This window comes from Spironucleus salmonicida, chromosome 2, assembly GCF_000497125.1.
Source record: "Spironucleus salmonicida strain ATCC 50377 chromosome 2, whole genome shotgun sequence".
In the NCBI taxonomy this organism is placed as follows: domain Eukaryota; phylum Fornicata; order Diplomonadida; family Hexamitidae; genus Spironucleus; species Spironucleus salmonicida.
In genome coordinates, this window is record NC_090597.1 from 1,010,223 (window position 1) to 1,028,723 (window position 18,501).

Consider the following 18,501-nt stretch of genomic DNA (forward strand, 5'->3'; position numbering starts at 1 on the left):
TATTAACTTTATTAAGAAAAACTTATAGTGTGAATTTTTATAGCTAAAGGTTAAATAATTTTAATTTCAGATAGCAATTTTTATATTAATTCAGTAGTATCAATCATTGAGCACTGTATGAAGTTTATTTGAACATTTTTTAAAATATCAAATATTTTATAATTCGTGTTGCGACTATAAATAATTAAGTTTTTCTAAAACCACTAAACATAATTTCATTTGGAAATTAATAGAATCTATCTACTAGTAGAAGGAACCCCGAATAAGGTAAACAATTGGTTGTTCCAGTGCATAAAAAATTAAAAATGGCCATCCAGAAAGGGGACCATAATTTTATGAACACAAAATATCTAACTTTTTAGAAAACCATCTCAGATAATAATTTAACTTACTCGAAGTCAAATACCATGATTCCTGATAGGAATAGATCAATGGGGTAGACCACGACAACGAAGAGCATATAAAATCATTCTTCCATTAATCGAAAAAATAGTATCTCTCGCTTACTACTGAGTTTAAAAAAATTAAAAAATTATTATAGTAATAAAAAATAAAATTTATTACTAATTTTAAAAATAGATTCACATCCCACACCATGTCAACGTTTTAGATAATATCTAAAATGGATTCTCAAGTAATTTAATGAGATCCTTTCGTTTATTATTTTTCAAAACCCTATTAATTAATTCTTATAAGTAAATCTTACATAACTTAGATGAAGTTGATTAGTTCTCTTACAGAATCGTGTCTAAAATAGCTATCGTGTTGTACAGTCTAACGTCGCCCTATTTCTTGCCTTTAAAATAATACTCTGATAACGCTACAACTTATTCCACCATGTCATACAATAGTCTGCCTGTTAATTGTAACGAAATATATCCTGCCATTAATATTTTACTATAATGACCAAACTTAGCATTGTTACTATCCTCTTCAAACGTTAATAAAGATGATTGCATGCTATTATAATTAGCCTAACTGAAGTTTAGTTTACTCGAGTCAGTATTCTTGATAACCTCATTTGAGTAGTCCTCTAAGGTATCTTACTTTTATAGAGCCTGTATCGCTTCTTTGTAACTTGGTTTTGTTTCATGATCCTTTACTACTGCTTATCGATCCATTTTATTTATTAAAAAAAATTATATTATATTCAGAAATATAATTCTCTTGAAGCTGGTTCGATATTTTAAATAGCTTTAACTTCAGATTTAGTTAATAAATATTATATTTATTTATAGTATTATCCAAACTTGCATGTTTCAATCTTATTAATTATTATATACTTACTATAATCTTGCTTAGTTTTAAGTACATCAGGTACATGATAATAATTCTATTGTTCAAGTTGTTAGGGCATTGTGTCTACTACTTCTTTATCTTTATTAAGTAATCTTAGTAGTAAGTAGCCCGTCGTAAAAGCATGAACCCGGACTCGCCAGTTTCAAAACCGACAAATACATTTTTATGACCGCGTTGCGATTATAACCATGACTTGCGGTTTTTTTAAACCGAAGCAGATTGAACCATACTTTTAGTACGGATTACATACTATTATTTGTAAATATAATTATCTATACTAATATAATCTATTTTTGTATAAGTATATCAAATTCGTGTTTTAATAATTAAGTATTACTACTATAAATTAATAATACTGTTATTTAAAAACTAAAATCCATATCATCATTTACAGCAAGTTTACTAATATATTTCGAAGTTCGATTTTCAGAAAATGACAGAAACAGGGAATTGCTCAAATAAAGTCTTCACCTGCAAGGCTGGAAATTTCTGCCCTGCAAATAGCTCAACGATCGTAAAATGTCAGCCATGCTCGGAAACTATGGTATATGGATAAAGTTGTTACTGCTAAGACAGCAAACCCATAGACAACTGCCAAGAATGTGCGGGCAATCGCTGCTCTAAATGCCTGTCTTAGACATTTTTATAAAATGGTAAATGCCTAGACTGTCCTCCTTACTGCGATACCTGTGCAGACACAAATTCTTGCATTACGTGCACCGAAGGTTACGAAAAGAATCCATATACCGGTATTTGTGAATTATTCTGTAAAAGTGAAGATGAGTGTCTGCGCATCGGAGAAGAGTTTGGGGAACCTGCTACATCAATGGCTTAAACTTGCATTCCGAATTGCTTAGTATGCTTTACAACCACAACTTGCGAGTTCTGCAATCCTAGTGGGTTTATCAGTACACTATCAGGGCAATGCACTAGCAAATGCGTAAATATTTAAAACGGAAATTACTGTGACAACGGTACTGCAAAGCCTTGCGATGAAAATCTGACGTCAGAATGCAAATGTGGCCGTGCGGACTTTTGTGCTTCTTGTAATCAAGCTGGTACCTAGTGTAAAAAGTGTTTGCCGCATATGAAATTTAACAAAACTGGCGAATGTGACGGTTGTGAGGACGGATTTGCTCTCGAAAGCAGCTAGTGCATACCCTGCACAGACGAAAATTGCAAGACTTGTCCAGCTAAAAAAAATATCTGTACGGGGTGCAAAAATAACTTTATGGTGTAAAACGGAAAATGTGAAAAGCAATGCACCACCATTGCCAACTGCACGGCCAGCCAAATTTGTGACAAAATCTGCAAAACCTGCACAGGCAACTGTGCCACGTGCAAGGACGCCGTCGACACCTGTATGACCTGCAAATCTGGATTTATCTTGGAAAACTAAAAATGTGCAGCCTGTCCCAGCGACTGCGCGAACTGCGACGGCGATAAAAATGATTGTAAAATTTGTAAAGAAGGCTTTTTCGCCAAAGATAAAATCTGCAATACTTGTGATGGAAACACGACCGAAAAGTGCAAGTGCAGGAATGCAGTAAATTGTGCTACCTGCGATTCTTCTGATATAGGAAAGTGCGGAAACTGCATCACCAGCTACAAAAAGGCATCCGATGAAACGTGCTCCACCTGCGTTGATGGCTATTTGATGGTCGGAATGGTCTGCAAGAAATGTGAGTAAACGTGCGCCACATGCTCATAAAGCATCTAAAAATGCACCAGCTGCATCGATTCGCACACCATGAGCATCAATTAAACGTGCGAGAAGGATTGCATGGATGCACTAACAGATGGGAATACGTGCACTGACGAGAAGACTGTGGATTGTGGTGGAAATGATCAGATAACTGCGTGCAAATGTAAAGATGCTGCAAACTGCCTCAAATGTGATAGTTCGGATAATAAAAAATGTGAATCCTGTATGACAGGCTACAAATTTGTGAATTAACAGTGCGACAGCTGCATAGACGGGTACACTGCTGTTGGAAAGTTGTGCTTCCCATAGGACGATACGCTCAGTACCAACCTTTCTGGCGGAGCTGTTGCAGGCATTGTTATCGCAGTTCTGATCGTGGTTGGAGGAGTTGCTGGTGGCGCTTTCTGGTACATGAAGAAGTCCAAAGTTAATTAGGAAATAGAGAAGTAGAATTTTAGCAGGTAGTGATAATTTACTTGGTATCAGGGTTTATGGGCAGTAAGGTGGAGATTCGAGTGGAAAGTATTCTATCGTTTCGATACGAGGGAGCATCATCTATGGTAAATTGAACTCTCCATTAATTCTTTCAGCAAAGGTAACATCTTCTATATTAAATTAATAATAGTCAATTACTTATTCATTGACTAAAGCATTTGAATCTAATTAATTAATTTTAGTAATTATGTCATTAAATTATCTAATTCTTTTCTATGAGATAACTCCTTAAACCCTATCGTTTAGATTATTGATCATCTCATTGTACTTTTCTGTTTTAGTTCTTAATAATTTAATCTACTTGTTTTTATATACAGATGAGATTTATTTTTCTAGTATGAGTGATATTTAATTATTGTTCTACTTTATTTAATCTTTTAAAATAGATATATGTTTGTAATCTTTTTAATATTTATTCTCTTAACCTATTTTAATTTTATCTGATTGTTATTACGATCTGATCTTTCTAATCTTACTAATATCTTGTTTCAATAGTTTAGTTTAAGAATCATTTAAATTATCTTTTGTTATTTCAAATAATTTATTCTTCAATAATTTAATATGATGAAGCTATACTTTATATTGCTATTATCTTTAGTAATACTATTAAAGAGATATCTCTCTTGAAGTATTGTTATATAACTTGCTACAATTTTTGTAGAATACATTTGATGTTTAATTATACAAGCGTTGTGTGGTTGTGTTCCATTTTACATAAACATAAAAAATGGTTTTCAAAATTACTATTTTATGTATTTACTTTCTTGAATGTGACATCTTAATTATGCTCTATAAAGAATGAAGTCAAATTTGGTATTGAGAAGTTATCCCATGTTGTTGAGCTTGTTGACATCTTACTCTATGAGCTTATCTGATTAAAAACACCTCTAGTTTGTCTCATAGGATGCTTAATTCGAATTCTGACCTAACGCTACCCGGCCCTCTTACAATCTCTAGAACGATCGCTTTCCCCCCTGGCCGGTTGAAATGTTATTTTGTTAAGTTATTCTGTTTCTATTTTATAATTTAATCTCTATGTTTGTTGATCATTTATTAGTCAAATTTGCCTTTGATCGTATTCATATAATGGGGTAGTAAGTAATACGTTCTAAAAGTATGGTTCAGTCGATTTCGGTTAAAAAAACGGCAAGTCATGGTTATGATCGCAACACGGTCATAAAAAATGACTTTGACGGTTTTAAACTAGAGACTACGGGTTCATGCTGTTAGTAATAGTTACTTAATTCTATAATAATAAATTATTGAAAAATTAAATCTTAATAATAGAAACTAGCTTATTAAAGTGAATATAATAATATTTGATGCACGATTATTATATATTACTTAAATTATATATTATAATATATTTTAGTTATGTAATTTATTAATTAAATATGAAATTAAATGGTTTATGATAATGATTTAATTATTTATTAACCAAAACAAACTATTTTTACAATTATCTAAATTAAAAATAATAGTAATTTAAATTTCATTTAAAAGATATTTATTGTACTGGTTAATCGTAGAAAAAATATTGTTGAATGAGGATTATAATAACTAATATTTGTAACGTATTGATGTATATATTCTAATTGTAAGTTATCAAGATAGTTGCTGTTATGATTTACAAATATTAATATATTAACATTAAAACACATGAATGTTTCAAATAAATGTTACTGTTTGATAATATTTAATGATAATACATATTTGGTATAAGTAATCTCATATAATATATACTCGATTTAAATATTATAACAAATCTACCATTCATAGAATGAGCTTTGATTGCAAAGTTTATGCTTAAATTTTAAGTATATGTTTGTAATACTTATATATTTTATTAACATTTATCATCATATAAAATGATGGATTACAAATAAAAATTATTTCAAATATAATGAAATCTACACTTCTATGTAATTCATATTTGGTTATAAACATCTTAAAATTATAGTTAAAACCTAAACAGCATGTACACCTAGACTCAATACAGAACTAAATTATAAATTTTATAAATTTTATATTTTTAAATTTAAAATATTAACATATGTCTTTATATACATAATAATCGTATGATATCTGGATTTTATTATCAGTTTAAGTAATAAATATAGCTTTTAATAATATATATTGTTATTATATTTAATATATATATTTATATAAAATAGCTTATTATTAAAAATTATCCTAGAGGAATAATATTATAATAAACATAATAAATAAATAAAAATATAAAATAATAGTTATATTTATATTATATATAAAAACTTATTACATAATATTGATAATAAGTTATGATTGTTAATAAATAAAACAAAATAGATGAAAATTATTATTATAATGAAATATATTTATACTTATAATTTAACGTATTATTTAACTTTTAAAAAACATAAAAATTAACAGTATATGAGATTTATATTGATATTAATGAAGAACTACTTTTTATTGTTTTTATTATTTTATATTATTACTGTTAGAGTAGTTAATCCAAGTTAACCGTCTATCACAAAAAGCGAAACCATTTAATCCTAATTATTTATGAATTAAAGCACTTATCGTAAAATTTTATTAACTAAAAATGTCTGGAACATGTACTGATAGCGTAAACAGTTGTGCGGAAGGAAATTATTGCCCAACAGGAACCGGCACCACTGATGCAGCCTGCATTAAGTGCACTGTCGGTTGCCTTACTTGCTCAGGTACCACCTTAGAAGATACAATGTGCGCCACTTGCGCAGACGGCTAATTTCTTGATGGAAAAAAATGTTCACCCTGCGACTCCAAATGTAAAACCTGTACCACTACTGCAACCACTTGTTCTTCCTGCCAAAACGATAACTTTTTAGAGAATAATACATGCAAAACATGTACTGCCAATCAGTTGAAGCCCTGCATGTGCACAGCCGCCCTTAATTGCGCCACCTGCGCAACCGACAAGACGAAGTGCGACACTTGTAACGGAAACTACAACCCATATATTGGCAATCCTTGCTTGACCTGCAAACCAACATTTTTCGAGGACACGACGACAAATCCGAAAACCTGCAAAGCCTGCTCAGCTAACTGCATCACCTGCTCTTCTGCGACCAAGTGTACACTTTGTTATGGTGGCTTCGCTGTTGAGAATAACAAGTGCGAAAAGTGCACAGTCTTAAACTGCACGAACTGCGTAGGTGATAAGGACACCTGCATCGCCTGTGCTTATGGATTTGACCTTACAGACAGCAATTGCGTCAAAAACTGCTCGAAAGATTTCGATTGCAGCTCTACTGAAATTTGTCAAACGACCTGCAAAACCTGCACTAACAACTGCGCTTCCTGCAAGAATACGCTTAGCGAGTGCAAAAGCTGCCTTTCAGGCTACATTTTGGAAGGCACCTCCTGTGCTAAATGCGGAGATAACTGCGCCAATTGCGACGGGAATAAAGCAGTCTGCCGGCTGTGCAAGCCCAACTTTTTCCTGAAGAATGGTACTTGTACAACCTGCACCGGCAACACCGTTGAGCAATGTGAGTGCAATGAAGCTATAAACTGCGCAGACTGCTAGGTTGCGGACACGAGAATATGCGATAAATGCCTCACTGGGTTCAAGAAGTCGAATGAAGGCTCTTGTGACAAGTGCTCGGATGGGTTTTTCATGAGCTAAAAGTTGTGCTTAAAATGCGGCAACGTATGCAAGAGCTGCTCAGAGGACAGTGAAAGGTGCGATACTTGTATTACTGGGTATACGATGAGCATAAACCAAATATGCGAAAAAGACTGTACGGATGCTGTTACTGATGGCAACGTTTGCGTTAGGGAGTAAGTAGTGGCGTGTGGGAGTGATAGTTAGACAGTTGCATGCAAATGCGACACTGCGGTAAACTGCTTCAAATGCAGCGGGACTGATAGTAAAAAATGTGAGTCTTGCATGCCAGGATACAAGCTTGAGGGAGATATATGCACTGGATGCGCTGATGGAGCTTAAGGTGTTGGTGCGTTCTGCTTTATTTCTGGAAATAGGTCTAAAAATAACCTTTCTGGCGGAGCTATTGCCGGCATTGTAATTGCAGTTTTGATTGTTGCTGGTGCGATAGGTGGCGGGGTATTCTGGTTTATGAGGGAGAAAAAGAAGACATCGGTGTGTGTTGAAGGTTCTGCTGGAATACAGGAATGAAATATTTTATTGGTAGCATTTATAGATGTGTAAGAAGTTAGATCCTACCGGTACTAAAATTAATTAGATTATAATTGTTTACCTGTGACCATGCAATTTGTGAATGGTCCCGCTGCAGATGGGAGACTTCCCCTCAAAAGGCACAATAAATTGATTCACACCAGAGGATGTTAAGTAGAAAATTGTTTACTATATTGTGAACATTATCAGCTTAGGCGTGTTAATAAAACTGGTTTTAAAGTTAAAACATTGTTGTACATTTTTCTCAAATAGATTTTAAATTTTTATGTTACCTTTAAATAAACCTAGCATCGCTGTAATCACACTTACTCTACCATAAATTTAATAATATTTCTTAATTACATAATTAAATAAATATCATCCTTAACTGGATATAGATTTACATAACTAAAATTTCTTTAATAAATTTAGAAGATTCTTTATATTATATCTTGTTAAATACAATGAACAAGTTATTCCAAAATAACATTATATTGTATCTAAACAACAGTAAATATATACTCTCAATCGAAGATCTATACAAACTTTATTTCATCTTAAAGTTTAGTCGGTGCAACTAGAAATACTGATAATGCAGCATTCAGCAAGTACTAATGAAGATAGGCTCTTATTTTTGCAAGCAACAGAGTCGTCTGACTAACCCGCTTTATTCGTAGCTTGTTTCGCCATTTATTTTAAAACTATATATTGGATACTATATGTAAAATAATAGCATTTTTAGAATAGAAGTGTTTTCTAAAATTCTTAATACTAGGATATTCTCCATATCTACTAGACACTAGTATGACATAGTAGAGTGCTGTATACAGGGAGGTAAAATATAATAGTAAAAAATTTATACAGCTGGTGCGTACTTAGTATAGCAGTTAAGCTTTATCGTCTTGGAATAATGCGTTGAGTGTGTTAATTACGTGTCACAGGCTCTTTATGAAATTAGTTATAAGGTAAATTAGTTTATAGGCACTAGTAGGATAAATACATTACTTTTAGTGTAGTTATATAATATTATATTAATAACTATAGTTTTTAATCTAATTAATATTACTCCTTAAATGACCAATCAGGGCTCGAATACCAAGACAGAAGCTAAGCCTACCTAGCTCACTTTTTCCTCTTTAGACAACGATATTATGGAGCTTCAATAGGATGTGGTGTTTTCATTTATCGGAACTGAATTTTATATAAGCAAAGTTGACGATGCCGTATGTTACCTAAGAGTAACCATTGATACTGTTGAAACCCTCAGCCTCCTGCACCTCTTCATGTGGCAGCATAGGCAAGGTCTGCTACTCAGAAGCGACATCCAACTGATCATGATACAAGATGAACTGAAGGATCCTAGTATATCAGTATCTGAATACTGGCGTAACTTGGCTTCGTTGTCCCTTCAAATGGGGTTTTCCACCATGTTATTTAATAAATATATTGATATTTTGTTATAGAAGCCAACCCATTAAATGATTATAGTATCAGACGTCCCCAGAATCGACTCTCAGTGGCTAGACACCATGGAGGGATTGAGCCACTTCCAGTTTGATGATAAAATGTCCAATTCCATGAAATTGGTTATTTTGGAACGAATTGGCTTAACTACCCATAAATAAAAGCAATATGCTCATCTACTGCCAATGATACTGGGGTATAGCGCCTACATTATTTAGAATTAAATTATTTAATATTAAAAATATGATATGGAAAGTATTGTTAAAGATACTGTTTATATTAAAAATAAGGGTATTGATAAAGAAATTCTTGATCCAAATTTCCCTCAGGTTTATATTCATCATGCATAAGAAGTGTATACTACTGCAACCGTTCCATCTGAGATTTAATATAACGCTACTATTTTAGACAATAATGGAAATAAGAAGATCAAGAATTTTACATTCGATAATATCACTTAAGTCTTCAAGAATATCTTTGAACTCCCAATACATTTAATAGATTTATTTAAATTTGATGGTACCAACAAGTTCATCTTCCAGCAAATGTGCGATGTGTCCTACCTGTTCAAGGCGTAGTACTTTGCGGTGTTCTCAGCCTTCTTCCCCCTCGAAAATGCGATTATGAGCCAGAGCTCGAGGAGCGGTAAAACTGTCACCCTGCACACTATATTCTACTTCAACCTGTTCTCGGGGCTGAAAATTCCCATATTGATTAACATTGGATATACAAAAAATTTACATGTACTGGAAACGCAGCCGTTATACGATAGAAGTTCTATCGAGATTGGTTAACGCCTAAAAGCTTTATTTTGCGGCTATCAAAGTAAACCTGTCCTTGGAGACGTTATTAGTAGTAATTTGAAAGATGGAGTTGAATATTCTAAAACGATGGCTTATGTTAAAATAGAGTGTTTCAACTTAATCAAAGACTATGATATACTGGCATTATAAATATTACTTAAAAGTATATTTGTTTCATATTTCACGGGATATTCTTATTTTGAATAATTTTCGTTAAGTTGTGGGTTTAATTTTTTTAATTATTAGCAAGCAGATCAATTGAAATAAATCTAAGTCACTTTAGAAGAAGAGCTAAAATAATTGTAGAAAGAAACTGGAAGTAATTAAAAAAATGAGGAGGTATAGTTATAAATAGATCATGTATCCAGGAGAATTAAGTCTTACTAAAATGGATTTATTAAACCAGATAACACGGTAAACTAAATTCAGGAATTTAGCAAAAACAAGTAAATTATTCTATTAGTCGATGAGTGTCTAGCTTACCAGAAAGCCAACTACTAATCGTGCACCAGTGCGCTAGTTAGAATAGCAGATTAATTTGTTGCCAAATTTACGGAAAATGCAAAATCGAGCATCGATGAAGTACTTTAGAATATCAAGTAGATAGCAGCTAGTCAGTTAATATAATTATTAGACTGGCTAGAAATTCGTAAAAATGGTTTGAAAGTATGTAAAATTGATGATAATAACAAGCTTTTACTCTTGGATGAGGCAAAACAAAAAGTAGAATACATCCTTGGTGACCCTATAGAGATTGACCGATATTTCCTTAGGTTAATACCGTCTGAAGTATTTAAAAATTGTAAAGCTTATAAACTTATTGATCTAATGGGTATTTCGTCTCCAAATTTTATCAACCTTAGAGAACCATTAATAATAAGGGACGCATTCTAGGAAATGATGTCAGATGTTAGAAAATAAACTACAATTGCCGTATTTAGGGCAAAAGTCTACTAGTTTCTCCTAATGTTATACAACCCGCGTGGTATCGAGACAATATTCTGGAGAAACGTTTCTTTTTCTATGAATTAAGTAGCAGATTCCATTAATATAACTAATACACCAAGCAGCTAAATTAAAGATGAATTAAACAAATATTTAAGCGAATAGTTTAGTACAGAAACCATGTACATTGATTTCTTCACAAGTACATACAATGTTACTATAAAATTCCCTATAGAAAATATTTATGCATAAATTCCCTTTATCTCAGCAAAATCTGCTCACCTACTGGCTGCAGGAACTGATCTAGCCCTTATAAACTTCATCAGATAGAATTAGTTTCTTTATACTTCCGAAAATAGTAGAGGTTAAACTCCATATACACAATCGAATATCCTTGGCACCTCCTAGATGCACCCTTCTTGTCTGACCTAAAGCTACTACAAAGATATGCGAATTACAACCTAGACTGACGATTCTATGAGACAATAAGTAAACGATAAGGTAAAAAATATGAACATCAAGGACTTCTACCTCACGATGGTACCGGAACTAGCTGCAGAGCTTTAATTCTTATGTCCACTGATTTGCCCTTAAATAATAATTAAAAATTCAACATCTAAATATTTATTTAACTCTACACGATAGTATTAGTATAACATTGGTGAAAAAATTATTGACCTAAATATTTTATCATCTCATAGATAGATTTTAAATTCATTATTTATAGAAAGAGAAGATAAGTAAGTTGGTGCAACCTCGTTAGGTAGTAACAGATTGGCACTGAATAAAATTTTAAAATCATAATCCATTTAAGATTTTAATAATAACTTGCGTCTGACTTCATCGTCCTCCCTAAATAGAGAAGTAGTGTTTATTCTTAGTTTTACCATGAGTTAAAAATTTGTGTAAAATTTAATTATACTAACAACATTAACAGAAGAAGATCTTGTATAACAGTCGTGTGGCGCCCAACAGATATTATGCTAACTTAACTAACAACAAGTATCTGAAATATCAGCGGCGCTACTTCTTATTGTTTCATTATGCTAAAATTCTTATCATGAGACAGGTATGAAGCTGCTGATGAATTAAATCAGTAAAGATTCTTAATTTTTGGAGATATACGAAAATCCATATTACAAATATACTGCAGTTACAGAAATCAAGTTAGACACATTATATAAATAGCTTAAATCTCTATTCAAAGAAGCATGTTTCATGTTCCTGCAACAGTCATTTGATAAATTTTTCAATGCAAAATCTCCCACTCTGTAGGAATTCTTTTAACATGCTATTGATAATGCGGGAATATGTTATGCAAAATTGCTATCAATAGGCTAGATTAAAGCAGGTTAAAAGCTCGCTATTGTAACAATTGTTGATAAGAATCACATATCAAATGTATTTTTTAAGCCACTGCCTCCAATGCCAGACTATTTGATTTCACTTTTTGGGGTCAGTGACTAATAAGTCATAGACTTCAGTGATTAAAGACTTCTGTCCATTAACGCTCACCGTAACAACGGTCATAAATTTTCTAGCCTCAACTTCTTGATTGAATCTGGAAATCACATCCCTGAAGAAGTTTCTACCAAATAAAATGATATAGAAGTTGCTTTGTGCTTCTAAATTTCTAGCAAATAAAAAACTACGGTTACATAAATAGTTCTATTCCATAAAAATGGGCATGCACGGCACAATGATGAATAAGATATCGAATAAGACTAAGAAAGGTTAAGTGGAGTCTAACAATGTGCACATCTATCATTCACACAATTTAGCAATTAAGATTACTCCATAGGTAGCTATTTGCAGTAGATAAACGTATTTGACGAATTTTAAAAAGTATGGTATTATAAATGTTATTTCTAGTATGGTATCTAATCTTTAATATAGTAGTAGAGCTTTTCCCCTGAATATGAAATTCATGTGGACTGCTTTTGGGGCTAGAACTTCTTCCTAATTCCAAGATAGTAAAATATACGAAGTGTGCTGAGGACTGCAAATCCAAAGCTATTTCTCTTCGAAGCTGTCAAAATTAACAAAAGTGATGCAAATAATAAGGAGTCTTCGGTGTCTATGCACATCATCGTAAACTAACATTAGCACCTTTTCTAGAAGCTAGGAAACTTATACGAAACTTTAGAATTCGTATCGCCAGCAATCAGAGTGTAAACCAATGTTGCCTGGATCCCGAACAAATTTAATACGTGCACTGAAAACCCCATACAAATTACCATTGAACAAATTAACTCTTTAATATTAACGGTAGAAAGTTGCCGTATTGAAAATAGTATTTAGTATAGATTTTTAAGCAATCTCCTATGTTAGCAAAATTTGACCTTGGTACAAGCACTGTAATGTCGTACTTGCTTAATATAACACTTTTCCCTATCGCAGTCGAAGGCCAAATTCTAGTGGTAAATTAGCTTGCACCTGACCACTCGGAGTTCGTTGTTCCAGGGCCATCCAAGTCTGAAGAGTAGACTGTTGAGGATGCCTCCATATCTCAATACCATACGTTATGCCAAGCTACAAAGGACAAGTATAGAAACGAGCTCTCTGATGACTAAGTGCAGTTCATGCAAAAGAACGTAAATGGGGTTTTTGATGCAGCATGCGCGTTACTATAATTTGATGATGGAGTTTTTACATTTAAAGTAAAATATTTATACTAAATGCCTATTACGAGAAGGTAGAGAACATCTTTTAAGGAGGATTGTTTCGAAACTATTTAAGAATCCAAAGAGTACTTACTGGAAACGTTCATACGACTCAAAGCTGTTATACTGGCCATCGAGGAAGGCGTCGTCCACGTGATAATTCTTGAGTGAAAGTGAGGGTTTATTTGTTCTACTGCCTGATGTCACTGGATGGGAAACTGGTGGGCTAAATAACTGCTTATTTATATTAACAGTTTCATATATATCATATTCTAGAATTTTGAACGGTTTCCTTAAGCTTGAAATTAGCTATTCCAAATGAGTAAGGTTTTAAGAATAGGTCGAACCTCTGTAAGGCATCTCAGTGTTCAGATAATTTTTAAATATTCTGGCTACATGATATTTTACAGGAATTACTTTGCTTCAGCGCTTCAATTGCTAAATATTGGATGCAGTATTTGAGGTCAATTGTGATCGTTGTTTATAATTATGAATGTCCTGGATCGAGTGTGCTAAACATTCTTCTGCACTGGCCTTTTTGCGGCCTAAGATGGCGCATATTTCCATTATAGACGTCGCGAAAGTTTGTTCGTTTCCGTTTCAAGCTCATTTACAATTTTAACTCAAATTGCAGATCAAGTGATAAAAGACATTCTGGTCCGGCAAACCAGTAGGAATTACAATATAGATACCCAAAATAGGTTAACGTACGGTTTATGTTGTTTTGAAAGATGGAATTACTGTGCTGAAATTCTAGCTTCATGTATTACTCTATGAGTAATAACAGAGCGGTATGGCACTTTTATGCTGGACCAGTAGCGCATATGCAAATTTAAAAAATTGAGGATAGGGTTACTGAATGTGAAGCTTACTATATATTGGTGCCTACAATTTCCATTAAAAGCAGTAGTGACTTAACACAATAGTTTATTTGGTTCATTAAAATGGTAGTAAATGCACCAGACTAGCATATGGCGGGATTTATGGTACATTAATAATGAAACAAAATAGCTGCAGTTTTCGCTATTACTCGTGATCTTCGTACCTAACAATATCAAGTTATCGATCTTCTTTATATTTATTGGTTGAGGATGGTCATCACTTCTAGGTTAAATTTAATAATCAATGTTATGATTAGGTAATATTACTTTGGCCGATAAATATAGCTGGATATGCATCGTAATCCTTATATTATTATCATACGAACTATTTACCAACAGGTAGTTGCTTGCTAATAGAACAGAAAAATTATTTCTAGTGTCAGTAACTTGTTTTCGTATGCTAGTGTTGTGATAGTGTATGGAGTTAAGATAATGACTAAACACGGTACTTATTATTATAAGATTACAATTCCTAGCATTTTTACTTTCTAGAGTCTCTCTACACTCTGGAGGTAAAACCGATATACAAGACGTACAATCTGAATTCCCTAACTATATCTGATACTTAGTGCAACTGAAAAGATCATTTTGCGATCGTTAACTACTCATGGTATAACTAAAGTAAACACGGAGTTTCACAGCGGTCTGATTGCTGTTAGGGTACTTATAACTGCAGTAGTAAATAATAATACAAGTCTCAGATGATTATATTCATTTAACTAAATTCCCATAATATGGGAAGAAGAATGGAGTTGGAAAACCTCGTAAAGTAACAGGATATTGCAGCAATAATCTGCAAAGTGCGAAACCCATCATTATTACTAAATCAAATAGCCGCATACTGCGTGCAGAAAATAGTACAATATACAGCATCAAGCTTGGGCAGCTGGTAGCTCATGAGACTTGTAATATGGCCCATGTGCAACCAAAGATATACTTGATGGTTCTTAATAAAATTATAGATAACACTCATTTGAAATGCTGAATGCAAACACATTAAATGCCGTAATAATTTATATCAAGATATCCAGTGATATTTTACTTATTTATAGTATAGTGCATCAACTTCGAATAATAAGATATTCTCATGCTGCAAAAATAGTTCTGAAGGGTCCTTAGGGTCTCTAGGGTATTCCACAACTTTCTTGGTTCCCACAATAACCATCATTCCCACAAGATGGTTGAATGCGAATATTTCTATCAAAAGTTATCACCTTGTGGGCGCATCTAGCTCACAAAAAATCACTACCAACCCGGCCAAGCCTAAAACGCTGGAAAACATTCCAAGAAAAACTTCCCAGTTCACCGTATGCCCACAAAAATACTCCATACAAAACCCCACTCCAACACTGATAACAAAAAACACAACTGCTCAACTCCCGGTTCCCATTTTCACGTAACGCCCTTCACCGCGACTTTACCTGCCCTTGAAGATACTTAACCCATGTACACCTAAAAGCACATCCAGCGATGCCTTATCGATGCCATTGCCACCTGAAGCATATCCCATTAACTACATTTGCAGAGTCATGCGCAATTTCTTACCGCGTTCCGAGGTCTGGTCGCACTGACTGAAGCAAAGCTGATAACCAGGAAAATTATCAAAACCCCCAATCAGTATCATATACATAACACCTGCAAAACCTCCACCCTGCGGTATCATGTCAAAAACCTGAAGTGAAATCATTGAAACGTACGCAGACGAAATACCAGCGGCCAAATGCTGTCCACGTCGCATTTGAAGCTGCCGGAACCGACGGCAACCAAAATGACACCAATGGAACCAAATTTTAATCTGCAAAAACACAAATTCTGATAATTCTGCAACTATCGCTTCTTCGAGATAATCTTGCATATACTGCGGTACAGTCAGTATTGTATCACTTTTCAGCGAATTGCACATCTATTCATTTATTTTGTCGGTATAGCTATATTTGTATCTGTTCCGGTAGGCCATGTAGCTGGTGTTACAAATATAGGATAGTTATGGAACTTTGTTGATATGTGACCTCATTGAAATAGAATATTTTTGGATGGGTGTGGTGGGATTCTTGTGTGGAAGAAGCACGTCCAGGAAAAATGTTATTATAATGATGTAAATAATTGCAGCAGAAGGTCCATAAGTTTGCTACCTTTTTTCAATTGATGAAATAATGCAAATATTAGAGATGATGGTAGACTCGTAATTAATGAGCGGCAACGATAGGCTAACTTTATATCCCTATTGATTCATATTATTTTAATACCACCGAATGAATCAAGTTGGTCATAAACTATCATGTGTAGTGCGTAATTGGTATTAGAATATCTGCAATTATTCTGCTTTGAGTTAGACATAGACTGAAAACGTATTAGCAAGATGGAGGATTATCCCAAGCGGTTACATGCGCATCCCATAGACTAATATTGCTTGAAGATACAGTAAATATTATCATCACTTGATGGTGGTATATGGCTCCTACTAATTTTCAGCAAAATTTAATATTAATTTCGTCATACAACATATTGGTATATAGTATACCAGGTATCAAAGAAAAATATTTTAAAATATTTTAGTGCTAATATACAGTCTAAAATGGGATTACAGTATCATCCAGTCACACAAAGGGTTCCACAGAAGAATAAATTGTAACTCCTTCGGGTGGAGCTATTAAAGAGTGGATAATAAATGCAATTAACTGATAAGATATAGCCTATTTTGGAACGGATAGTTTAAAAATTAATGGTAAATATCAAGTATTTTACCAAAATTATGACTCTTGGCACACATCTTAATAGTTAATCGTAAGGAATGAAGATCCAACGAAAGTACTATGTATCCACCAACCGAAGCATTTAACATAACTAACATTACAAAAACTTGTCGTTTACCATTAAAGAGTAGATAAATTATATACGAAATATGTTGCGTGATGAGAATAAAATAAAAATAAAATTATATAAATCTACATGAATACAAATTAATAATTAGAATATCTGTATAATGTTGTTACAAAGTGCTTAGTTTTCGCTACGGTATGGATTTTATAAAAGTAAAATATTTAGAGGCAAATGGCCATACTGCAGTAAAAACTTACTGGTTTAAAGCCCTGGAAATACTCTAAAACTAAAATCATATGAATAAGTTGGCTAGAACCATTCTAACCACTATGGAATGGTAAAACTGAATATAAGGATATCTTATTCCCTTTTACACCTAATAATCGCATCTACTACTATTTTATCATAATTTTACCACTCAGCCCCAAGTAATATTTTTACTACAAGACCATTTAACATTTAACGACTCATGAACCCTTTTAGGGCTGTTACAACAATTTTTCAAATCAAACCCTGCAAAATACCATTTTCAGCCTCCATACTAACTCTCAAGCTACAAAATTGAAGCCACATTCTCACCGATTCCTCAAGATTTCTACCCTACCCTAAACTAAATTTTGCATGACAATATCATGTGAATACTGCAATCGTGCGTTCCACATTAGCAGTTCTGCGCATTTGCTGTCAACCAGCGCTCAAACGGTCAAAGAATCTTGCAGGCGCTGAAACAGCGCAGTTAAGTGATTTTTAATGGCGCAAAACCGCGTTTGAGGCTTTCGTGCAGCAGTTAGCAACGCATTTTGCTATTTGCTTTTCGCGGGAGGTTGCAAATTTGGGATGCTGTGAAAGAATACCAGAATTAGTGGGGTAGGAAATATGCATGTTAGCAAAATTTTGTTTATCAAATTTGAGGTGGAAATGAGCATTTTTGGCGATAATTCATTGAGTCAGTAAATAGAGTGAAAGATACATTGAGTTGATTCATTAATGGAATAGTTTGGTTGCGGCAGTGAGGGCATTGCAGTTCGACTGATTATTAGTGCTGGATTTGCGCAGTCTTACTAGGTAAGGGAGTGGGACAGATTTGGAGCGAATATGGTCGTGGTGATTTATGGCGCTGTTGCAACAAACTGGTATTTGCCAGGTAATAAGTTTTATAATGATTTGGTTTCGATTTAATTTAAAGATTTAGAGATAATTTGATGATATAATATTAAGCAGTATATCTAATTTGGATGAATCTGAAATATCAGGATCCTAT

The 18,501-nt window shown here is 33.4% G+C and overlaps 5 protein-coding genes across 5 annotated transcripts; 3 read left to right on the plus strand and 2 right to left on the minus strand. All coding sequences in view use genetic code 6, as the record gives it.

Annotated features, from left to right (window-relative positions):
• Positions 1-581: 581 nt before the first annotated feature.
• On the minus strand, positions 582-1,121 carry SS50377_21735 (uncharacterized protein; the record flags this gene model as incomplete). Its single annotated transcript, XM_067905631.1, has 1 exon — positions 582-1,121. One exon carries the CDS (start codon positions 1,119-1,121, stop codon positions 582-584), a length of 540 nt encoding a protein of 179 aa, XP_067766948.1.
• A 611-nt stretch (positions 1,122-1,732) lies between these two features.
• SS50377_21736 (Cysteine-rich membrane protein 2) lies at positions 1,733-3,472 on the plus strand (the record flags this gene model as incomplete). Its single annotated transcript, XM_067905632.1, has 1 exon — positions 1,733-3,472. The coding sequence occupies one exon, from the start codon at positions 1,733-1,735 to the stop codon at positions 3,470-3,472; it is 1,740 nt and encodes a 579-aa protein (XP_067766949.1).
• A 2,614-nt stretch (positions 3,473-6,086) lies between these two features.
• On the plus strand, positions 6,087-7,664 carry SS50377_21737 (Cysteine-rich membrane protein 2; the record flags this gene model as incomplete). The annotated part of the gene is made up of 1 exon (XM_067905633.1): positions 6,087-7,664. The coding sequence occupies one exon, from the start codon at positions 6,087-6,089 to the stop codon at positions 7,662-7,664; it is 1,578 nt and encodes a 525-aa protein (XP_067766950.1).
• A 1,073-nt stretch (positions 7,665-8,737) lies between these two features.
• On the plus strand, positions 8,738-13,696 carry SS50377_21738 (uncharacterized protein; the record flags this gene model as incomplete). The annotated part of the gene is made up of 1 exon (XM_067905634.1): positions 8,738-13,696. The coding sequence occupies one exon, from the start codon at positions 8,738-8,740 to the stop codon at positions 13,694-13,696; it is 4,959 nt and encodes a 1,652-aa protein (XP_067766951.1).
• Positions 13,697-14,593: 897 nt separating this feature from the next.
• On the minus strand, positions 14,594-15,007 carry SS50377_21739 (uncharacterized protein; the record flags this gene model as incomplete). The annotated part of the gene is made up of 1 exon (XM_067905635.1): positions 14,594-15,007. The coding sequence occupies one exon, from the start codon at positions 15,005-15,007 to the stop codon at positions 14,594-14,596; it is 414 nt and encodes a 137-aa protein (XP_067766952.1).
• Positions 15,008-18,501: the final 3,494 nt, after the last annotated feature.